Source organism: Colius striatus, chromosome 9 (assembly GCF_028858725.1).
Source record: "Colius striatus isolate bColStr4 chromosome 9, bColStr4.1.hap1, whole genome shotgun sequence".
In the NCBI taxonomy this organism is placed as follows: domain Eukaryota; kingdom Metazoa; phylum Chordata; class Aves; order Coliiformes; family Coliidae; genus Colius; species Colius striatus.
The window spans coordinates 13662559-13687287 of record NC_084767.1 but is presented as its reverse complement, the minus strand read 5'-3'; the positions used below and the strand labels follow the sequence as shown (position 1 = coordinate 13687287).

At 40.3% G+C, this 24729-nt stretch overlaps 1 protein-coding gene across 3 annotated transcripts; it reads left to right on the top strand.

Moving 5' to 3' along the window:
* The first annotated feature begins 254 nt into the window (after nucleotides 1-254).
* Nucleotides 255-22742, top strand: G3BP1 (G3BP stress granule assembly factor 1). 3 transcript variants are annotated; one of them, XM_062002682.1, is made up of 12 exons: nucleotides 255-358; nucleotides 12330-12443; nucleotides 13663-13744; nucleotides 14087-14260; nucleotides 15105-15195; nucleotides 15701-15794; nucleotides 16178-16382; nucleotides 17095-17196; nucleotides 17801-17912; nucleotides 18310-18435; nucleotides 18544-18653; nucleotides 21194-22742. In XM_062002682.1, exons 2-12 carry the CDS (start codon nucleotides 12349-12351, stop codon nucleotides 21398-21400), a joined length of 1398 nt encoding a protein of 465 aa, XP_061858666.1. In that variant the 5' UTR covers nucleotides 255-358; nucleotides 12330-12348; the 3' UTR covers nucleotides 21401-22742. The 3 variants fall into 3 exon arrangements, with proteins under 3 accessions (XP_061858666.1, XP_061858664.1, XP_061858665.1); XM_062002680.1 differs by having other exon boundaries at nucleotides 18523-18653; XM_062002681.1 differs by lacking the exon at nucleotides 255-358 and adding an exon at nucleotides 514-761 and having other exon boundaries at nucleotides 18523-18653.
* The last annotated feature ends 1987 nt before the right edge of the window (nucleotides 22743-24729 follow it).

Below are 24729 nucleotides of genomic sequence, written 5' to 3'. Positions count from 1 at the left end.
TTGGCTGAAACGGGAATCCATGCGGTCTCGTCCCACCCCGGCGGCGGGAGTGCTGCCGTCCATTGGCTCTGCTGGGTGTCGCTCACTCTGACCGCCCCACGGAGCCAGGCCGCACGGTTGGTAGATTAAGCCGCCTATCAGCCATCTGCCCGCCTCTGCTCCCGCTGTCGGCCAATTAGCATCCGAGTAAAGCCCCCCGCCGTTCTCTGATTGGCTGAGCCGCCTCCCGCTGGGGTAGGCTGCGCGCCGGGTATATCTGGCGGGCGGCAGAGCACGCCGTTGCGTGAGGTGCTTGTCGTCCGCCGGGCAGGCCTGTGGTGAAGCGACGCCTCCCGCTCCCGTCCCGCTCCGCCCGCAGGTGAGGGGGAAGGCCCATGGCCGCGACGGGGGAAGCGAGCGTGAGCCGCCGGTGGGGTCGTGACTTCACGGGGACGGCCGCGGGCTGGACAAACGGGGCCTGGGCAGAGGCGCCCCCGCCCCCCCCCCCCCCCCCCCTCCCGCCCTACTCCCCTCGGTAGGCCGCGGTGTGTGGAGGTGGGAAGCTGCTGGTGAACCGCCGCCTTCTCCGCGCACAGGCGGCTCTCACCGGCCCCGTCCCGCGCGCAGGGCCCACCCAGTTCCCCCGGCGCTTTGTAGTGAGCGCCCGCCCGACTCCATGGCCGGGCGTTCGCAGCCCCCCACGGCGCACCGGGGCGGAATCCTCCCGCGGGAGGATTCTCCCGCGGCCTCAGAGGCTCCTCAGACGGGAGTGGGATGTAATGGTACGCTGCATGACCAGCAGCTATTTGCACGGTAGCGTTATTTGTGGAGGGCGGGGGGATCGGGTGTTGATGGGCCCTCATTGTGCGAGTCAAACTGTGAAGCTGCGAGCTTTGTTCTCGGATTTAGAGACTAAAGTTTTTTCATCCGGTCTTTTGGGGAGTTCTCTTTGTTTGGGTTTTTTTTTGAGCTTTTTTTTGAGGGTGGCAGGGGTTAGGGATGAGATGGTCCGAGGCCTGGCCTGCAGCAGAGGTAGCCCCTTTCAGCAGTTAGTTGTAACTGTAGATTCAGGGGGGTAATGCTGGGTGCTTACTTACTGAGGCCTTTAGTACGAGTGTATCGGCTCGCGGGTATCTCACATGCTCTAACTTTGTAGCTGAAGACAGTCATAATTGGAGCAGGAGGAGAGCATGTATCTCACCCTGATTTACCGCATGACCTTGACTGGATCCTAGATTAAGCGAAGATTTAAATGCAAAGTAGAGCTTGTGTGAACTCTTTCCAGCCTTTTGTAAGGCCCTAGATATACTTACTGGAGGAAAACCGTTGAAAATGCTGCCGTGCATCTTTCAGGGACATTTTAGTGTTGACCTGGATGTTCTAACGTGTTACTAATTCCCACCGGCTTTACCCGGTGATCTTTTACGGCAAGGATTGTGTGCATATGAGCAGTATTCTTTCTAGAGAAAATGATTTTTGTGTTCTCCAAAACTGGTTGAAAGCTGGATTTGCAGCAAGCCGCCATGTTTCCAGTGGATGCTATTTTTGTCTAGCCTGTGCTCTCACAGCCAGGAGTGACAGCTTTAGGAAATGCAGACACCACTACCAAGCTCTGAAAGCTCACGTTTCCAGGTGTTGTAACTCAAATGTGGAGGGAATGTGTTAGATTGTGTAGCTAACAAGACTTTTTAGATTGGTATTATAAAGACAAGGGAGTATAGAAGTTGACAGGCAAAAACAACACTTCAAACCTTTTTTTTGACCACGTTTTCACTTTTCTTATTCTCCTGTACAGTATAAGCCCAGTGATTTTGCTAAACAGTTCTGTGATAATTCTGTGATACTGATGGTAGCATGTTCTTATGACTTGGCCTCACCTTTTCCTAGAGTGCTGCAGCCGGTATACTTAAAACTATGAAGTTATGAGTCTACCTTTAAAAAAACTCAACAACACAAAACTTACTAGATTTAGCTAAACTGAAGGCTGGCTATATGTATTTATGTGCTTAAGGTCTTGCATTCTAATAATCACAGAGCGTCTTCATGGTGAAGATATCCTGCCTTTTTTTTGATAGCATCACATGTTCAGGGAGTATTTTGCCAGAAAAAAATGTTAAAACATGCTAGACAACATAATTGTACAGAATCTGCTAGAAAATGAGTCAAATCAACATGGTAACCTTTACAAATGTGTCTCTTACTTTAAAATGTAAACCTTTTAAGGCCTTCTTTTAAAAAGAGTCTTGAGTCCATCACATGCTAAATATTGGTCTATGGTTCTTGAGTAGTGGGTTTTGGACAAATACCTTTTTTTTTTTTTTCCCCCACTCTATCGTGTTCTTTTTGCTGTGAACTCCTTAAGTTGAAGGCTAGAAAACATAGTTACAGTGGAAAATGGGGTAGACAAGATTTTTGTCTGTGTGGGTCAAGTATAAAACCCAGAATCTTCTGTAGTGTTTCTTTGCATTTTCAGTCTGAGAAATAAAAACATACAAAAAGACCTTCTTGTACTGTGGTTATAAGACCACTTCTCTGCTGTTCATTTTGCGTTTGACATGACAGCATCAGTAGAGTTCAGCACACTGATGACACTCAAAGTTTGAATGTCTTAATTTTAAGCATGAAATCTTTATGCATCTGATGAACAGCAAGCTCTTTGTTGTTTCAGAAAGCTAGCATTTCCTTTTTTGCCTTACAAGTTCCAAGGTAAACATATACAGAGGACTACTTTTAATGAAAGAAAAATAGAACAAAGATGTTGTTACTATAGGTACATATTGATATTTCTGTCATAGCAGTAGTACTTGTTGAGAGAGCACTGATAAGATTAGCATAAATGAGTTGGATAACATTGGAATTGATTATACTAGTTTCTAATATTAGAACCTGGGCCTTTTATCTGATGAGTTAGTGTGACAAATTAAAAATAAAAGAGGAAATCGCAATAGAGCAGGTCTATTGCATAGCTGTGAACTGTTCTGCTGGCTGTGGTCTGCTGTGCTTGAAACAAACCAAAGGTGAAAGTGATAGTTTGGTCTAGAAGACTGGATGCTTTTTACATGTGCAGATATAAAATCTCCAGAGTTGAAGTAATTCCTGTCTTCTTGCTGTAACTTTTAGTAGACTGATAATCTTCAGCTACCTCGTTAAGTAATTAAAGAAAAGAAAAAAGGTAGAAAACAAAATTTGATTTTTACCTACTTGAGAAGAATCCCTGAAATGTCAAGCAGTGGATATTATGCTGCTCTGAGGTCCTAGTTTTCTATATTAAGTCTGGACTTCTTCCAGAAGAACATAGCTGGTGGAGTATTGCTTTTAGAGCTAGGAGATTGTGAGCTGTCAGTTAAGGGCAAATAGTCTGTTATGAACCTGATTCCTTACTAAAGGGAAATGCGAAATAACTGCCTTCTAAAATGCTGGTGGCCGTCTTCCATTTTCTTCTGCATTGCCCTGTACTGCATTGTCCTTTCTTCTATGACTGCTTGAGTTTCTGTTTTGTTTTTGAATGTCTAACAATGAACAAGGCTGTGATGGATCAGTCTTCAGTGCTAGGATCCAGTCAGTGCATGAAAGTTAAGGGTCTTCTGTGGCTACAATGGGTAGAAGTGACAGAGTTGACTCTCAGCCATCTGTTGCATGCGGGAAACATTTTGGTAAATCCTAATCCTGACAGTTTAATCTGACTGACATGAGCTTGAATTTCACTCTAGTGTGTGTAGCTAGGTTTTCTAATCTGCCTCTTCTCACTGCTTAGGAGTAACTTTTGCTTTTTACTATAAGAAGCTACAGTGGAGTCAAATGGAAAAATTGCAGAAGACTGGACCTGTGTCTAACTTCATCAGGTTGTTGGAGCAGCTCTTGGATGTCAAAATAAGACTTGTTCGAATGGCAAAATCATAGGGTCTAAGTAGCTACTTGATCAAGAGCCATATAGGCATAAAGCTGACTGGTTTTTTTCCATTTTAAAAAAAGTGAGTAAACCATTCAGATTAGCACTATCTTACCACCCTTTAGGATGAGGTTTGCATGGTTAAAACTTAATTGTACAGAAAAACATGACTTCTAATTGTAGGGTAACTAAGGTTGGAATTGGTCCAGTTAGACATGGGAAAGTCTTCACCCAAGTTCAGGAGAGAGTCTTAAATCACATTCTCCTAAACAGGCTATTAGAAACAATTGTAGGAATATTTCTATGAATTCTCAAGGCTTTGAGATTTAAGGGAAATCACATTTTCAAGAGTTCTTCTTTTTTACCTTCTGTCAAATCACAAGGGCCAGGGTTTTTTTGTAATGCTGAATGCAACTTGGCTGTCTTTGTGATGATATGAGGTGTTATTGTTTAGGCTCAGGACAGGTCATCTTGGCTTAATGTTACAACAGGTCCCTCTACAGCAGTCTTGCTGAATTTTTTTTTGTGTCAAGATTACTTCCAGCTTTTCTCTGTCAAACTGAAGCAGGATATGAGCTGCCCACAGAACTGTTCAAAGTATGAAAAGGAGAGGGAGTGAGATATGCTCCATCCTTTTTGGAGCTGTTTACTTGACATAACCTGGTTACAACTTCTTGTCAATTGAGAACTGTACTTCTGGAAATGCACAAGGGAATTCAAAGGAATTTCTGCATGTGCAGGCTACTGTGAGTGTCTTAGGGCACTGGAGAATGATAAATTGTCTGTAGGTGCTTTAAAAATAGAAATATTGACTGACCTGTATGGTGAGACCTATTTCTGGTGAAGTTGTCTCATAAAAATCCTCAAGTAGTGATTGAGCTTCAGGTTGTACTTTTAGACAGTGTGCAAATCTGTTTTTAATGACAGTCCTGCCACAGGAGGAATTTATCCAGGTAGCTATCAGTGCCAAACTCTCCTTTCCTTTTGTGCATCTAGAAGTATTGGAGATTAAGATGTCTTGATTTAGTGCTTTGGTATTTTGTTTTTAGCCAGTATTGGTTAAGTAATGTGAACTTAAGTTGGTGAGTTTAGTTCTAAAGCATTCACTTTGCCTACTCTGTATTGCTTTTGTGTAATGAGTAGGAAACTTCTAGTAACTTGTTGAGCGATACAAAGCTGTATTGAGATGTCTGAGAATTTCACTTTGCCTGTCATAAAGTGTATGTTATTGAAACAAAAGTAAGTGGTAGACTGTATGTGAAACTTGGTGTGCTGGTCTGTGTGTAATATAAGAAAAAACTTGGATATCTATCTTCTAAGTTTGAGTATTTTTTCTCCTGTGGAACAGTACAGCAGAACTTTCCAAAAAGTAACACTAGATGACTTAGGTGCAGCCTAAAGGAGAACTCCAGATATTTAGCTATTGAAAGTTGACCCTTGTAGGGTCATGGGCATAGGGCAGCTGTTAAAAACATTAACTTACAATAAAACCTGTTTCTTGCTTCTAAGCAAGGACTTAGATGCTTTTGCTGCTTCTGCAGAAATGCTATTGTCCTCCTCTTTGTACTCTTAGTTTTGTGTTGCTGAATAAAAGTGATGACTGTGATATAAAGTAGAAAATTGGAAGCTGGTTGAGACAGCTTCTAAAAGGAAGAAAGAAAAGAACCCAAGCCCAGAGCAAAATTGGCCAGCACTCAGGGAAGGCAAAGTGTTTTGAGAGAAACCAAGAAGAAAACAACTTGGTGAGAAACTCTTGTGATAACACCTGTAACACCAAACTTTTAAGATTTTCTTTTTTAGATTAAATTGTTTTCCTCCCCTTTGAAACAGGACCTGATTTGCTGTTTGTCTTTAGACCTTTATGCTCCAAACTGCAGGAGTAGTGTCTTCTTCCTTCCCCAGAAGAGCATTCCTTACTATGCAGATGTAGGTACTCTGTTACCTTGACTTACATTTTAAGTGGTTGTCTTTGTATTTTGTTCCTCTTCCTTTGAACTCAGTGTTCTAGAAATTAGATTTTTCTGAAATGGTCACTGTTCTTTTTTTAAATTTTGAATAAGAGCAGTAGAAACCTACAGTTTCTCTCCTGCTTGACAGAGCTGAACCGTACAAAGAGCACTGCAGTTTGTCTAGAAACTGGCAGACTCCATCATATCCATCAATTTGTGGATCACACTTAGGTATGTTAGCAAAAACACAGACTGACTTCTAGTATGACAGCTCTTCTGCAGCGATTCATGATTTGTTTATTTGTATTCTTATAGTGTTTAAAGGGCTATGCGTTGCTGCTGAGTAAGGCTGCCCATCTGCCACTGGCAAGCAGAGGGCTTTTGGTACTAAAATGGGCAGTATTGAAAACTCTGATTTTTGTGGGTTTTTTTTTTAATCTTTTAATGTAAATGGTTTTCTTGTGCTTAAATGTGGATTGATTGCTTGGATACTTTGGTTAGAAAATAGTTAAGCCTCTAATTTGACTTTTTTTGTATATTGATGTAATAGCTTTTTTGTAGTGTCCCTCATTGGTACGTCTCCAAGAACTGCAGAAAGGGGTGCAGATATTGCTCTACCTTTCTGCAGCATTGGGATAATTAAGCAGAGAAAGAGCTGTTTGCCCAAGAATGCAGCACATTCTAGTTGCTGCATGGTAATTTTTTTTTAGGATCCAGTTCCTTGTAATGCCTCAAGTACCCTGTGAACTTGGGCACTGCCCGTCTTTCTAGGTTGTAGACACTAGTCACTGTATTCACTTTGAGGATCCAGATTTGTGTTTTATTAGGTGTTTGTTTTTGAAGGTTATGGATGAATGCTCCTCTGTCTGCATGGTATGTCTAGTGCTTCATGCTACTCTGATCTCAGTTGGAGAGTGCTTGCTTCTGGAAAATCCTGCTAAATATGTATGTCTTATGGACTTTTTTTAATGGTTCCAGGAGATATTAGTAAGAGTTGAATGCTGTTAACATTACAATTTGTTCCAATTGGATCTTCAAATATTTCATTATTCATTGGATAAATTGTCTCATCACTTAGCTTTTAGACTCTGACTTCTAAGCATTTTGCTTTCTGTGAAGTAGTGCTACCTTTAAGATTACCTTTTTCAGACAGAACGTGTTTCCTCTCAATCTGTCAAATAAGAAAAGTTGAGCTGGTTACAGGCAGGCAACTGTCCATAATGGCTTCTGTACCAAATACAAACTGTGCTTGTGTGACACTGTTAGTTGTGATGTTGCCTACTTCTGCATCTAGTGGGAATCGGGTGACAAGATCAATTTTTTTTGAGACAAGTGCTCTGAGACTTTGATTTCCCACTTATTTGAGGTGCTTTTTCAGCACCTTGTAATTGGGGGTCAATGACTGGGTGAGGTGGTTTCTTTTTCTTCTGAGATAGTTAAGACTGTACTAAAATCTGAAAGGTTTCTCATATCTTGGCCTGTCTTGTGCTTTAAATACACATTTGCTTGAAAAAGTTGACATTACTCATCCTTCTTGAGAGCAAGAGATGGTGAGCTGAGATGGTCCCTGGAATCTGCCTAGTGATGCAAGGCTAGCTTGTTTCTGTTTCGTTGTTCACGCAAATGCTTTGCATCGTAGTTTGTGCAGGTACTAGCTTCTCCTTTCTTTCTTTGAGTCAGCAGCACTAGCAGATGCTAGTCATGTGAAGCATATGGAGAGATGGAATTAACTGGAATTGTTTTGCTTTTATTGTATAACTTTCAATCTATGTAATTCCTGTTAGAGACGTATTAGAAGTTTTCTTTATGATTTGATTTGTATTGGCTATTTTTTGGTGTCCAAAGCAGTAGTAGTAGACGCTTCTAGAGCTGGTTACTAAACGTAAGTAAATGGTTGGTGGCTTTGAATATGTACATCTGTTGCTAAGCAACTTGGAGAAATCCCAAATGACACTTAATTACACAATCCTATTAACTATTGACCAGACCTTTAATATGTAGCAAAATTGTTTGCCAGCTTTGTGATGGGATGTGCTTAGAGACATTTCTTCCATGTGAGCTTCTCTGGCTTGTTCTTAAGTTTTCAGGAAGTGTTTTTATGTTGAGGAATTAATATTAAAAATAAGGGAGTAGAGTTGCATGAAAGGTTTGACATTCTGTTTTAGAGGGCAAAAAGTCTTCATGTGATTGCTGTCAGTAGTTTTTGTATAAAGTCTTAGAAACCTCTGGATTGCACTTTATAGAAGCTGATTAGGGTATTGGAAACAGTGTAACATCTCTGAGAATATGTTAGTTAAACCTGTAATTAAAAGGATGTTTTGATACTGCAAACTCCACCAATTTGTATTAGTAGGTAGGAATGTAATATCAAATGAGTCACTTTAGAGCACATAGCCCAAAGAGAAAATGTATACTGGTGTAGGATTGTTCCTTATATCTGTTGTCTGATCTTCTAGTCAGAGCTATAATGTGTTGCAGTAACGGGATTTTTTGAGACTTGAGGTTTGTTTTTTGATTTCTTGTATTGAAATGCAAGTAAAAAATACAGACATTAAGATGGCAGAGAACAAAGGCATGAGGATGATATTAAAACCAAACTGTGACCTGTTTTGAATGTATGTCAATGTAAAGTTTGACATGCCTTTCTGTTAGTACTGACATTTTTCTTGACAGAAAATGTTTAAAATTGCCACAGATATCAGAAAGTGAACTTTGGGACTCTGACTTGCAGGTTGGCTCATTACATTAGGTGAAGTGGGACCTGCAGCCACTGGTTGTGCTGAGAGCCTGAATGTTGTGTGGTGTACATCACACAGATTCTTGTTGTGTAGAAATAAGATTCAGACTAAACTCTTTGATTTTAAAAGAAAAATCTATTGAGACAGCAGTGGTTAGTTCACCGTGTGGCAAATGGATCAGAAAATACTAACCAGTGCTAGCTGTTGGGTTTTCTATGAGTCTAATGTTTTCCCAAGTACTAATGTGCTAATAGATTTTGTGGACCTAAATCTGAATGTGCCAAGATAGAATTTACATAAATGGCTCTAATTTCCATAAGTGCACTTTAGAAATTCGGTGCCTAGCATTGATTTTCTGCCAAGTGGGAGCATTGTAACAGATGGTGGAATTTTCCACCAGCCAGGTGATAACCACTGTAAAGGAGGTATTTGTCTTCCCTAAGTCTCTTGGCTTAAGGAAATGGCTCAGTTATGTTGCAGAATTGTTCTAGTGTGTTTGTCATATTGTGAATTATCTAATTTACTTTACACATGGAGTAATATGAATGCACGTTTATGAATTGATCTTAAATCCTCTGATGTTCAGCTTTTGCTGTCAATTTTCACCCTTTCATCGTTATCTCAATTGACAAGACAATGTGTGGATAAGTTTCTGTCAGGAGTAACATAGTACCAAATGCTCGAACTGTCACTATTATGCTCTGTGCAGCAGAAATGCAGTCTAAAATATTTGCAGTTATTCTTAGGTCAAGGAATAGTAATAAATTGCCCATGACTGGTAGGGAGCAAACTCTCTGGAGATGCTTGGCTTCCATCATTCAGGTTGTGCTGGCTGGAGAATAAGAACAGATGGCAACTGGCAGTGTAGCAGCAGGAGTAAAACCAGATTGTTGTCCTCTGATTAGGTCATGTAGAAGTTTTTTCCCCCCTCCTTTTCTTTTTAGATACACTTAATGAGAACTGACTGCTCTGCTACTCTTTCCATGTTAAGAATTAATTTTGGTAGATTTTTCGTCTTCAGCAGTGGGGAAGTACTTGGATTTATTTTTTTTAGCACATAAATACAACAGATATAATCAACACAAACCACTTTACTTTCCATGTGTCTTCAGTACAGTGTTGGGACAGCTTGGCGCAGCTCAGAACAGTGTTGAAAATTATGTGCTAGTGGGTTAATGCAGATGAGGACTCTCACTGAAGTAGAGAAAGAGCTTTTGATGAACAAACTGTTGAGATTTGAGTGCTACAGGTAACAGTTTGCCATTATGTGGAGATGTCAAGCCCTGTACATTCATTTACTAGAAGCAACTAAAAAGAATTCTCAAGAAAGAGCTTGATTTGGCACTTAATGGAATTGAGTATAAACCTAGCTTTTGACATCTACAGGAATAAGAATTAATTCCAGGGGAAACTGGTCTTTGTAAAGACAGAATACATGCCATGCACCTTCCCCCACACCCAAAAGCTCCCCAAAACTCTCCCAAAAAACCTACAGAAAAGGAAGAGTGGACAAGCAACACATGGATACTCTTTTTCAGTAGAGCTTTTGCCATACAATCATCTTGGGAGATATGGTAGGACTGGCTTTCCAACTCTAAACCCATAGCACAGAGGCAAGTTTAACTGTCATGAAGCAATTAAATTTTGTGTTGTCAGTTAAAAAACAGCTGGATCTAAAAGTTCAGGTCTTGTCTGTCTGCTAGTTCTACTCCCATTGCTTTAGGGTCCTGCTGCCCCTGGTAATAATAAAGCTTCACAAGTACTTGACAGGAAACAAAGTTAATTGAGGAAATCAGCAGTGGTATTCACAATTTAGCTTTACTTTAACCTCTGGTGATTTTTTTTTTACTTTCTGATAATATTTTTGTGGGAATCTGAAGGCAAACAAGTTCATATCTTTGAGGTTTTTGTCACTTCAGATTGTGCTGAGTCTTGGATGTCTGTATCTATAATACATTACCCTTACAGTTCAAAGACTTCCTCAAAACCACAGGTACTGGGAACTTTGTAAAATGAAAGCAGTCTCCAGACTTTTGAGTACTGCTTGGAGAACAGACACAATAATGGAGCATCACTTTCTGCATGGTTAACTCTTGAAAATAGTTTCAAACAACTGAAAGCTTCTGAATGTATTGAAAAGCCTTTTATAGTTGTAGGTCATGTTTGATGTTACTCTTTCTGCACATTATCATGTAAGTAATATTTCCTTGTATGGTGGTGATGCACATGCTTCCTACTGAAAGAGCAGGCAGTCACGTGCACGTATCCTTTGTAGCCTGCCAGATCTTCCTCCTGTGTGTTTAAAGTCACAAAATGTGCATTTGAAAAATAAAATGAGTGGTCTTTGCATTTATTTTATTCTTAAACTCACAAAGTTTGTGTGTGTGGTTGTATTAAAAGCAGAGCAAAACACATTGACACATGAACTTGGCAGACATTGTCTGGACTAGTCTGCTACAGGACTACCCAGTCTCCTTTTTTCAGTTGATTCTTGAAGCTGTTCATAGTTGTGTAATCTTAAACAAAAGCAGGTAGGTAAATGATGACTTCTGAATTTTTACAGGACTCAGTGTATTTGCTTTGGTTTGTGTGACACACCTGAGGTATATGCATCTTGAATTTGCATAACATGGGTTTGGGAAAAGATTGTGTGGAGGAAGGGATTGGGGGAGCTGTGGTCTTTTAATGCCCTTGGTCAGCATCTGCTTGGCTCATACAGATAGCACTTTCATTAGCTCTTTCCTGTCAGCACTACTGGGTCTGAATAGTGGCAGAAAGCCACTATATATCATGTATAGCCTGTAATACATCAACAGCAAAACTGCCCACTAAGCACTCATTCTGCTGCTATTGGTATAATTGGTATGAAACAGAAAATACGTTTTTGTTTCTCTGTTAGGTAATAAGAATATGCTTTGGTGTCAGTGTGTTTTTCCTATCAGTTCGAACAGATTTTGTATTAGTTCAAACAGTGTACATGAGTATTTGAAAGCAAGGGAACACAGGAACATGCTGAAGATAAACATATTGTGTCATCAATCTGCAAAGACTTTCTTTTTGTGACTTTGGAATCCCTGGAAATTAAGTAGAAGGTACCTAGATAGGTTTGTCCCTGGGCCTAGGTGTGAGTGGTGCTGTTCATTTGGCTAGTCCTTTGGATTTAAATGAGGGTTGACTTGCTGAGCTTGGTGGAAGCAAGGCAAGAGCAGCATGCATTTGTAGCATTGTAATTTTAGTATAAGCTGATATTCCTCTACAGTGCTTGTCACTCACAAGCAACGACTGCTCTGCTGCTGATAAAAATAGGTTGAACTTGTTTTGACCTTTTAAAAACACCCTAATACACTAGTGCAGGCTTTGCCTTAGAACATCTGACTTTTAATTCTGATTGTGAAGTCAAGTGAGGTTAGAACAACTTGGATCAACTGTAAATGACTTAGCCACTTAGCAAATCCACTTGAAGAACCATACTTGCTTACCACCTGCTTTTTACTGAGGATACGTAGGATGAGTAAATGCTGGATGTTATGAGATAATCTCCCTTGCCCATGCAGCCTCTCTCACTGCTGGTTTGGTACCCAGCAATCTTCTCAGCACCAGAAACTGGTGATTCTGAAAACACATGGTTAAACTGCTTACTCTGGTAAGGCAGCTCATGGGCTTTGATGTGTGCTTTCTGCTGTGGTTACCTGGCCTATGCTATCAGTATGTGAATGGTGATGTGAAATGCTCATGTTTATGAAGCTTTTGGTTTTTCTTTTTCCCCTCTCATAGTTTTCAGTTGACCAAAGAAATGGTGATGGAGAAGCCAAGTCCCCTGCTGGTCGGGCGGGAGTTTGTGAGGCAGTACTATACCCTGCTCAACCAAGCACCTGACTATTTGCACAGGTAAAGCTCTGCTCTCTGATCTGTATTTCTTTGTGAATTTCTTAATTAGTATGTTAAAACTGGTAAATAAGCTTACTGATGTGTCTCTGCTTGCAGAATTTGGACACTTGAATCTGATTTACTCAAGACAGACTCTAGGTGCAGTTTGCTTTGTTTTGATCAGCTGGGTTAAAACATGGATAATCAAAAATTACAGGAAGTCTTTAAATATCGGTGTTTTGATTGTAACTGGCACGCTGCTAGACATGTATTCTAAGCAAAAAAAGAATGAAAATTTAAGTGGAGTGTTTTGTTTGTTACTTCTTGTTGTAGTCAGCATAAATGAAAGTTAAACAAATCAGCATTTTTGTCATTTTGTCTTGTTACAATTCCCCCTGACTAGGGGAAAAACATTGTAAATGGTGTTTGTGTATTGATATCACATCAGCAGCTTTTTATTAACAGAAGAAATGAGAGAAATTAGGAATGTGCAGAAAACTACAATCTGTTTTCTAAACAAATTAGCCCTGTTTGATTTGACAGATATCCTACATTGCTAGAATTAACCTAATTTTTGAAGATATGCTTTGAATAGCTAGACAATTTCTGAAACCTTCCTTCTTCCAATCCCAAGAACACTTACTCAGAGTATTTCTCCACTTAGTGGACAGCTGACCTTGTCCACATGTGATAAAGTTTAGTGTGCCATGGAATTTGATTCTAGTCTTTTTATCTGCTGGCAGAATGCAGTCCTCTGTGTGACATCTTAGCTTGAAATACCTCAGCTGTAAAACAGAAGGTTTACTTGCAGTATGTTCTCGTCTGTAAATGAACACAAAAGTCCTGTTGCTCCTTGCTCAAGCTCTAACCTACATCTTGAGGGGAAGCCTTCAGCATCCTGAGTGTTCAGTGTGCTATGTTGCTTTAGAGACCTTGTACAGAAAGGAGAGAATGGGATTGGATCATCTAGCTCCTATGAGACTTTGAGTTTGGCTGTTAGTGCTTGAATTTTTGACATACGTGAACACTACAGCTTATGGAGGAGAACTTCTGCATTTTTCCATTTGATCAAAATCTACTGCTCCCAAATAGTGTACAGGATTATGGAATTGTATGACTGTGTTCCAGTAATTCAGGCAGAAAACTTACTCGATGGTGTATTACTTGTAGTGCACTCTAATGTAGAAGCTCAATGTTCTTACATAACAAGGCTTAGTGTCGCAATATTTCTTGCCAACAGGTTTTATGGAAAGAACTCTTCCTATGTCCATGGTGGCTTGGATTCCAATGGAAAACCAGCTGATGCAGTCTATGGGCAGTCTGTAAGTATTTGAAAGAAACCTTACTTTCCTTTTTTGTCACCTTTGTGGTTAGGACACATGTACCCAGCTGTGATTCATCCCCCTTCGTCCAAATGCTTTCTGTAAAAACTAGGGAGAGAACTGTCTAACTGTAAACATCAGTAGTTGGGCAAGATATACTTCCTTTACTAAAGTTCATAGTGTAAAATTGCTTGCAAAGTGAACTTAGAGGTGTTGTCAGCCTTTCTCTCCAGTTAGGGAATGCTATTCTGAAGCAGTGCTTGATGTTTTTGTGTTTTTTCAAAGCTGCTAACTTAGCAGAAATGGCTTCTGCAGTGTAACCTGTATGCCATCCTCTCCTAGGAAATCCACAAGAAGGTGCTGTCATTAAACTTCAAGGATTGCCACACAAAGATTCGTCATGTGGATGCCCATGCTACTCTCAACGATGGTGTTGTAGTCCAGGTGATGGGAGAGCTCTCCAACAACATGCAGCCCGTGCGCAGATTCATGCAAACATTTGTACTTGCACCTGAGGTAGGCTGTATTGAGTGCTAGTGCTGTTACAGTGCTTCTAACATCATGCCAGGGTTAATGAAGCCTGGTGGTTCCATATTGGAAGATGAAGGGTTAGATTGGAAAAGTAGTTTGCTACAAAATTCAATAATGATGTTCTGCAAGTTCCTGAGGATGTCACTCTGCATCTGTGTGGTCACACACTAACCTTGGATATCATAATTACAGTTGGAAGTATCCTGACTTTTGGATGGTAGGTTAGGTGCAATGCGTATTTTTTTTGTCTTAAGCATTCAAAAGTTATTTTTACTTTGAGTTGCCCTTTTAGCAGCTGGTCCTCTTACTGAAAAGAGCAAGCAGAAGGAGGAAAATGATTCCTGCCATTTGATGTCATGGTTTCCAGACATTCATTGTGTAAAGTACTGAATTAATATTTGAGGTGACTTTTTTACTTTGACATCTTTTTTGAACAAAAATACTCACATAATTGAAAGTGATGTTGAGAAAAGAAGTATTGCAAGATCACTTTATTTTTTACTTTGACTTGGAGCTGAGAATTGGTACTTTAAACCCCAGAACGGTCTCTCTTTTTCAGTGTTGAGAGCTATTAGAATTAAAAGCTCTGTTACAACTTTTTTTCTGGTTGTTCCATCAATAACTGCCTTGCTAGTGTGATGTGTATTTGAGGGTTTTTTTTTTTGTCTTTTCCCCTGAATAACACACACTTTGAAGGATGCAAGTTTGGATTAATCTTATATGGGAAGGGTGATTTCCTCAAGCTGTCCTTACTTTCTCATTATTTCAGTTTTTACAGTACTGCAACTGATGTGATTGAATTGGTTCCTCCCTTTTGATTTGCTTCTAGGGTTCTGTTGCAAACAAGTTCTATGTCCACAATGATATCTTCCGCTACCAAGATGAGGTTTTTGGTGACTCTGACACTGAACCTCCAGAGGGTAAGTAGCAGGAATTTTTGGAGGATTCTACTGGTATTTGCTTCTGGGTCTGTATTAACACTTCGTTCTCAGACCCAAGGAAATCTTCTTGCTGGAGAAGGCAGATCAGGATTAGCTTCATGTTCTTCCAGGTTTTTTTCTTTGCCTGTAGTTTCCTTGCCCTCCAGCAAGGAGTTGTGACATGCAGATGATTATTTTCCTGACGTATTCTCTTTCTATTAAAAGAACTATAAGACTTACCTTAGCAGTTGCAGTTAGGCTTGTAGGCTGTAAATCTACTTCTCTGAAGAATTTGGACCACGTTGGTTTGACCTTGGTCAAAACCGAATAACCAAAGTGGTAGCAGAAGTATAAAGAAATGTGTAACATTTCTATGTTAACACCTCAATAGTGCTTTCTGTGTGCTCTTTGGCAAAGACTTCACCTGCGTAGTGTGGAAGATGCCTTGTTTTTGAACCAAGTACTAAATGTGTGTTGTGTTTTTTGCTCTTTGAACTTCATTTAGAATCAGAGGAGGAAGGGGAGGAACCTGAGGAAAGACAGCAGACACCTGAGGCTGTTCCTGATGATACTGGTGCTTATTATGAGCAGGCTGTCAGGTAAGAATATCTTATTACATGATGTCAGATGATGTTGTGTAATACGGACTGCTTGTAGAACAAGTCAAATGAATTTGTTGCTACTTGTGATTTTCCTCTTTGACGGTCAAAAGATTTCTATTTACTGGGCAGCAGAAACCAAAGTGCTGTTAGACTGAATGCACAGACTGGATTTTGAGTAGATGCGGGGCTTTCACTGCTCTGTAATGTAACAGTAGGAAACATACAACCCTGTGCAATGTGGCCTTATTAGATAGATTTGACTTTTTCTTCCTCTCAAATGTGATGTGCCTGACTTGTGTTGGACAAGTAACATTCCTTACTACCCAGTAATAGAACTAAATGCAATTGCATCTCTTGCTTTTTGTGGTGCTGTATAATAGCAATGACATTGAGGAACATCTGGAAGAGACAGCTGCAGAGGCAGAACCTGAGCCAGAGGCAGAACCTGAACAGGAACCTGAACCAGAGGCACAGGAAGAAAAAACTGAGCCAGCGTTAGAAGAGTCGGCTCCAGAAGAGACTGTGGAAAAGAGTCCTTCTCCAGCTCCTGCTGATCCAGCTCCTGCAGTGCAGGAAGACTCCAGGGTAATGACAGTGGATGGCTCTCTTCTATGACATAGTGTTTTCATCAGTATGTTTTTGACTCCTGTTTCCTTTCTACAGAGAATGCTGTCTCTCTGTCAAAAGTACTTGGAATTAGAAATGTTTTAAGTGCTCTAACTCCCCACTCCCCCGAAGTTACACTTCTCATAGCCAGTTGCTTCCTTCCTATTAGCTCCTACACAATAACAGGTGTTTGAAATTCTAGCTAGTAACTAGTTGGTTAAAATAGCAGGCAGCTAAGGTAAAGCTTTATGTGTTTGGTTACGTGTTTAGTGAAAGGCTGAGATTCTTTGGAAACAGAGCTTCTGAAATTCTGAGCAGATTGAATCAGGAAAATGTGAAATGTGACTTTAATATTTCTCTCTGGGGATTTTTGGACAAATGGGTACTCAGGGAACCAATGCTTTGGTTAACCTTGATGTGATACTTGGTTTTAGGCCACTACTGTGTCCTATTTCAATTCTATGTAGAATTAAAAAATAGGGTAGAAGTGTGACTCCATTGCCATTATACTCCTTTGAATTAAAATTATTTGAAGGAAGCTGTGGAGAAACTGTTAGTGCCTGGATTCTGAACTCCAATCACAGGTTAAAATTTGTTACTGTTCTCAGATACTAGAGATGTACTATTGGGAGTATATTTCAGAAGGATAAAAGTGTCTGGAGTTGTTACAATATCTTTTTTTTTTTTTTAGACATTTTCCTGGGCGTTAGTAACCAGTAAGAACCTCCCTCCCAGTGGAGCTGTTCCAGTGTCAGGAATACCACCTCATGTTGTGAAAGTACCAGTCTCACAGGTAGGAATCCAGCACCCAGAGAAGTTGTAAATGCTAAATTGTCTGTCAGTAATATGGAGATGGAGGGAAAACGTAATGAAAACTACTTGCTCGTAAGCAGAGTTCTCAGACACTCCAAAGACTTCAAAATTCAATGTTTCCTGATAGACTTTATAAAATTTTTATTACTTGGCTATTGGGATGAGAAGGATTTGTTTCTTGTGGAGAACCAGGGAACGTTCAGGTGAGTGCTGAATCTATCTATCTAAAATGAGTGTACCCTCTTAGAGGCAACTCTTCCTTTTTCTACTGTCAGTCCATGACTGAGTTTTTGTAATACAGGCATCTGTGTAACTGCCACTGCAGTTTGGGCAGACACAGCATTGTATGTAATGGTGATTGGGATGACTTTGAAACTCTTAGTCAAGTGACATGTTTGTTTTTAGCATCTAGGCCAAAGTGAGCTGACATGCATTTTAGTCGCAAGTAGATAGGATAGATTATGACCTTTTTTCCTCCTGTATTTTTGATTTATTCTATCAACATCTTGATAATGAGCTCTTAAAAGCTGAACCCTACTGTGATATCTGATTCTTTCCTATTAACTCCCTGTTGGATTTTACAGCCTCGTCCTGAGGCAAAGCCTGAATCTCAGACGCCACCTCAGAGACCTCAGAGGGATCAGCGAGTGAGGGAGCAGCGAACAAGCCTCCCGCCACAGAGGGGTCCCAGACCAAGTAAGATAAGCTGCAAAGAATAAGCTGTTTTCTCCTATTTGATGGTTTGGGGGAAGCAATATGGTGACAGAAGCTTTTAAAAAAATCTCAGTTTTGTGAGTAAGCCAATGATTTATACTTTTGTGGATATGATGATTTTTAGATGATCTGAATGTCTGGTAAGCTTTAGAGCAGAACTTCAGTAGCATCCTGTTGAAGCACTTAAGTTACCTCTGTAGTGTTTGGCTTCAGCCAGGTCATGAAAAGCAAACAGTCACAAGCTTGCTAGTGTAGAACGCTTACCTTTTTATATATGAATAGATAAACAGTGTAAATTCTGATTCTGACCAGGGCTTGGATGTTTTTGTTTGTTATGGGGACTGGCTTTTCTTAAACAAGTTTTACTTTTCTGTTCAAGTTCGTGAGGGTGAACAAGGCGATGTGGAAACAAGACGGATTGTGAGATACCCAGACAGTCATCAGCTGTTTGTTGGGAACCTTCCCCACGATGTGGATAAAAGTGAACTTAAAGACTTTTTCCAAAGTAAGCTTAGTTGCTTTGTTGTACTCAGGGGTATGGGGGTTGCAGCCATAGGTGTGGTCAACAGAGCATTCTAATGTATGACCCAAGAACTTGGCTTTTCTCTTGCAGGCTATGGCAATGTGGTTGAACTCCGCATCAACAGTGGTGGAAAGCTTCCCAATTTTGGGTTTGTGGTGTTTGATGATCCTGAACCAGTTCAGAAGATACTTGGCAACAGGGTAAATAAACTTCTAGTCACTGGTGTTTGGTCTGTTAATTAGAAAAAAAAAAACCCAAAACAAACCCCATTTCCTGTTATTCTTACTATTAAGAACAGATTCTACTTGGTCCCTTTGGCCTTTCTTGAGCATCTTAAAGTAGATGTGATGTTTTTTCCCCTCTTATTACCAAGACTTGTGCAGCATTTGTACAGATGGGGGTCTTTGGGTGAAATAGCTTGTAAAAATGTAGGTAAACATGAATGTAGTCATTATGGAGCCTTTTTGCTGAGCTCTACACAGGAAGCAGGTAAGTAGTTTTCAGGAAGGCAAGGCAAAGAGTGTGACCCTATGGACAAGTAGGATATTGTTTATTCAAGAAGTTGAAAGGGAGAACCTATACTAGTGTGAAGGTTGAAAAGAATTTCTGCTAACAAAGGCAGGGTGTACCTGCTCAGCTTATCAGTGATTACTAGTGCAAAATGTGCACGCAATGACTGTACAGTGTGGTGGTAGACAATGAGTCTGGATGTACAGCTGTGCAGTGTGCCTGCTTACAGCCTAGCTTTTCACCAGACAGGAACATCCTTTCTTTTTTTACTTTGCTAGTACAACAGTCTTGCCAATATGTTTCTGTTTGTAAATTGAGTGGTAACTTAAGTGCTGATTGTTAAGCCCTGAGATTTTGTCTGAGTTTGGGATATTTCATGGGGATAGACATCTTTAGCTGTGTGATGCCAGCAACGTTTGTGGCAGTACTTGGAGTTACTGCATATGGAGCCCAGCAACCCTAGAACTCTTGCAGGGAGCTGATGGTTCAAGGTCAGAATGCTGATAGAGAGTTGCTTCCTTAAGTACTTTCTTACTGTTGTGTGCTGAGCAGTTCCTCTGTGGCCTAGGGTAAAGTCTGAAACAATGAAACCGGTGCTAAAAGTAGGTTAAATAAATCTGGTTGACTTTGGCCTGAATTGGTGTGGGACACAACCAGTACAATGACAGTGGATCCTTAAACCATTTCTTGGCTGCAAGCAGGATGTGAACACCTTCAGCAGTTACTTAAACTTGCATATTTGAGTTTTTGCTGATTTCCTTTGCAGTGCAAGAGTGCCAGACTTCATGTCCAGGGAATACCAAAGGCTCCCTCAGCTGAGGGCTCTGTGCCTTTTGTTCACTTTTTCAGCTGTGTCACCCTTCAGTAACAGGAGCCAGAGAAGAGACTGAATGTTGGCCTCCAAGCTAGACTTTGAATGTATAATAGCTGGTGCACTCAAAGTGTCTTTTCTGCAAGCCCGTGTAAATGCTTAAGTTATAATGAATGAATATGGTTTCCCGAAATAATAATAAGAATATAGAATAAAGAAGTAAAGAATAAAGATAATGGAATAAGAATAATTTTTTTCCTATAGACTTAAGTCTTACAAAAGCAGTTTAACACACCTCATACCCTGCTTTGAATAGCATGAAATTCTGTTTGTAATATCTACTGTGTGAATTGTTTTGCACATGGGCCCAACGCTTTGAGCAAACAGATGTCCTGAAACAGTAGGACACTTTCAGAAGTTTTGCTAGGAATGGGTTTCAAAGGGCTTTGGAAGACTGTCAACCAGTGAAGCTAAACCTGTCTTCTGCCCGATGTGAGATGTGGGAGCTTGCACTGGAGTCAGTAATAAGGCTGTATTGTGATGATTTGATGCAGGATGGCTAGAGAAGGGTGTTTTGTTCCATCTTTACACTGAAACAACTCTAGAACAGATTTAAGTGAATTGTTAGGCCTTCCATTTGATGAGAAAATATTGTGCATGTACCAATGACGGATCATAGTTTTCATATTCTTGTTAGTTAGCAACTGCAGGAATAATTTGAAACAAGTGAGTCTTTATTTTGATAGTACTTGTATTCTTGCAGACTTCAACTTTGTCTGCAATGAGGTTTATGGGATGTTGCAGTCATGCTCCTCTCTGTTCTTGCTTCAGTGAGGCTTCTCTATTGAGTGACCACTTGTTGATGCAATTCTCAAAAATTGAACTAGAAGTTCAATTATAAGTGAAAGACTTCCCTGGCTTGTATGGCAAGGTGGCAGAGAGCATCTGACATTCTTCATGCTATAGGTTTGTGTGACCTAGTCTAGGTGGTCCTGCTCTGGTAGGGGGATTAGACTAGATGATCTTTTGAAGTCTCTTCCAGCCCTTGAGATTGTGTGATTCTGTGGTGACAAAAATCAGCTGGGCCTCTTCACAGTGACAGACTGAATTGCCACATATTAATGAAAGGAGATTGCTGTTAATAGTTCATTCCTTTTCTATAAGGTGTCAGAATGCTCAATGTTAAGCCTGAAATTACTTTTCAGCAATTGAAGAATTGATGTCACTCATCTTTCTTTTTTTTGTCTTCTCCAGTAAAAGCCACCAGATTGGATGCATAGTTTTGACTATCACCACTTTCTAGTAGCCAGTCATAAACCAATTAATTTTTCTTCCATGGAGAGGAGAGTGTGACAAGACTGGAGAAACCTGCTTGAGTTACTGCTGAGTTGTTAATGAAAGTGCTTTATCTTGTTGCAGCCCATCATGTTTAGAGGAGAGGTGCGTCTGAACGTGGAGGAGAAGAAAACACGAGCTGCCAGGGAGGGTGACCGCAGAGATAACAGACCACGTGGACCTGGAGGCACTCGTGGGGGGCTGGGAGGTGGGATTCGAGGGCCTCCACGTGGGGGCATGTCCCAGAAGCCAGGATTTGGAGCTGGAAGGGGGATCGGGCAACGCCAGTGAATGCATCACGGATGATGACATGGTGGCGCACACCCTTTTTCCTGCAGATTTGTGAATTTCAGCCTTGGGTATCTTGGAATGTGGCCCTAGCCTGTTATAGACTGCTACGTTTGATACTATTTTGGCCCTTTTTTGTTTGTGTTATGGTTTTGTGATTTTATTTTTTTTCTCCTAGTCCCTGTCCCAGATTCCTGCTTTGTGGAACAACGTTTTAGGAAAAGTGGATTTTAAAAAGAAAAGAACTGAATTTTCTTGTTCACCTCAAACTTATGGACTGGATTTTTTTGGTACCAGTGGTTTTTCCTAAAGGAATGTCTCTTTTTTTTTTTTTTTTTGATGTTGTTTTCTCTTTTTCTTCTCCCCTTTCTACTGAATTCGAGTGCATTTCAGTCAGTGGAGTATTTCACATGCATGCGTTCAAGAGCCTGTAGGAAAACATAGTACTTGGCAAGTATTTCAAGGGCAGAGAAACAAACCTATTGATTTATTCATTGAGGATTGTGTGAACATCCTCTGGTCTGGAGATATTGCCACTTGAAAAAATTGACATTCACCTTTTTGTGGCGCTGTAAAAGTGGAATAATGGGTATCTGTAGAATCTCTTTTTCTTTTGATACATGATCACGGAAAGGAATCTGAACTACTGTTTTACCACTTTTGAAATTTTGGATTGTGGGATAGGTTTTAAATGTCTAGAACTTGACTCTTAAAACACTTTTCCTGAACTTGTGAAATTTTTTATTGAAATAGGGAGGTTTTTTCATGTTTAGTTTGTATTTGTATAAAAAAAAAAGCAAAATTGTTGTGCCTTCTATTTATCTCTCATTCCAGTCTTGGCAAATTGTTTTAAAAAAAAATAAAAATAAAAAAGGTCTAGATTTGCTTTATCAAGACAAGAGTACGTTGGAGTTTTTCCAAGGGAAGGTGGTTCTTCCTTCAGTCACTAGGCTTACCAGGTAGAGGTAGCTGTCACTGAAGTCTTTAATACCTTTGTTCAGAGGTTTGGCTGTGTTTTTAAATAGTTGAAAACAAGTAATTTTTTTTGGATGTGGACTTCAACTTTGAGACTGGGCAGGCCCTGCAAGAAACATTGCAAAAGTACAACTGAAGTAGAAATATTCTTTCACATCCTTTACAGTTTGAACTGTTGTGTGTAATAGTTGTTTTTTCAGTTTAGGCATTAATTTCATCTCCTGCTTCTGCCAGACCTGAAATGAATGGATGGCTTTTTTTGTCAGAAGTACAGAAGGTGCCTGTCTGTCCTGGTGTTAAAGATGTTGAATGCTCTCAGCTGCTTCTGAAAGAAGATGAAACTGAAAATAAAATACAAAACCTAGTCAAAGAGATCTTGTAAGATTGTACTGCACAAAGCAGTGTTATTTCTGTAATGTATGATGTAAAATTTCTGGAGGAAAATGGCAGTTTTGAGTCTGCAGTAGACCTTCAGAGCCATTGGTCATACGAAGGAGCTGCCTAGTTAGTTTGCTTATCTGTGTCAAGGTTCTTTGTTTCTATGTTTTCTTGATTTATTAATGTGATTGCTGTTCATATGCAGTGTATATCTTTTGACCTTTACGTGCTTTAAAGCTAGTGCAAAGCTGTCATTGCCCAAAGGGCAGAGAGGTATTTGTCCCAGAACAGTTAATTCTTGGCCTTTTACTTGCCAAACTTAGTTGCTGAGCTTGGTTCTACTAAATATCAGTAGAGTTTTGGTTTCTGTTTCTGTTGTCCCTTCCCTCCTTAGAAATGTTTCTCAGCTTGACTTGCTTACAGTCTGTTCCTGAAGACAGTGAATTGGAGGAGAGCAAAGGCAGTAGTAGCTGTAGTTTGCTCTCCCAGCCAGCATGTGAGATCGTACCTACTGCTTCCTCTTGTGGTGGTGACTGGTATTTGTTTTTTTACAAAGAAAAAGCTTTCTGCTTTTTTTTTGTCTTGAGAATGACTGAGCTGAAGGTATGCAATGGGAGTCTTTCACTGAACTCTGTTCTTGTTTGTGATTTGTTGTTTTTCTTACTTGTATGGTTTCTGCTGTTCTTGATGTCAAATCCAAGACTACAGTAACAAGTTGCACTTCAGACTTATCAAAGTGCTATTAATAGCTTTTATAGCTCATTAGCAACTCCTGCAAAAGCCCCCCAAAGCTTGAAGCACCATTTCTGTAGTGGGGAGTTGGACAGTACTGGCTTGTTGTGTGGTTTGAGAGAGCTGGGGAATGTGGGTGAAGAATTTGAAAGCTTGAAGTGTATGCTTGTTTTTCTATGAATCGTTCTGACAGTATGTAGACCCAGAAAGTCACGTTCTTGTCTGAGATGACAGGCAAAATAAAATATTTACATAAAGTTTTCTTGGAATGTCTTGTAAAGAAATACTTTTCAAAAGCAAATCATGTTGACAGCACCTTGAACAAAATGTAGAGTTAGCATTTGCATCTTAGTAGTTCTATGACTAGCTAATAACAAAGTATACTGAAAGGATCTGCTGTAAAATGTTGTCACATTGGCTTTCTTGTTTAAACTTTCCAGTAGCCTAAGCCCTACAGGTTTCTGTGTTGCAGTGCCGTTAAAACCTCTATCTCTTGTCTGAATGCTTTTCCTGTCTTAATGGTGAAGATGACTGAAGAAGTCACAATTTGATTTGCCTTGGCTGGCTGCTGTGAGCTAGAGTAGCTACCAGAAGGCTAACTTCTAATAACTGAGGCAGTGTAGCTCTTTCTGGAAAGAAAGTGCTACAGAGAAGTCTCAAATGAGTAAGACTTAGTAGGTTTCTCCCTACTAGTGCCACTTTAATCAAGACAAAGAGGTGAGGTGCGCTTGATGTTCCAGTGCTCTGCCAGGAGTAGGAAGCAGAGAAAAGTTGGTCAGGCCTGTCATGGGCTGCTTTTGCACCTACACAAGCCACCTGTCAGGAATGAGCTTAATGATCCTTCTACCTTAATGACCTGCCCTTTTGAGAGCATGGGGTGTTTGTTTATGACCAGTGTGATTTAACCTCTTCTGTCTGACCTTAATAGTTTGTCAAGTAGACACAAGGCTATTTCATTCACAATAGTATTTCATACTATCTGAACCAGAACTGGAGACCATGCTGCTTTTACTGCATTTTCTGAACAGGCTGCCCAGATGAGTTGCAGTCTCCTTCTCTGAAGACATTCAAAACCCACCTGGAAAAGTTCCTGTGTGACCAACTCGAGGTGGTCTTGCTCTGGTGGGGGGGTTTGGACTAGATGATCTTTCAGGGTCCCTTCCAACTCTTTTAATATTTTAAGGGCTTTGCATTAGGCTTAGTTACCCCTTTTGACAGGGACAAACTCCTCCACTACCCTTGAATAC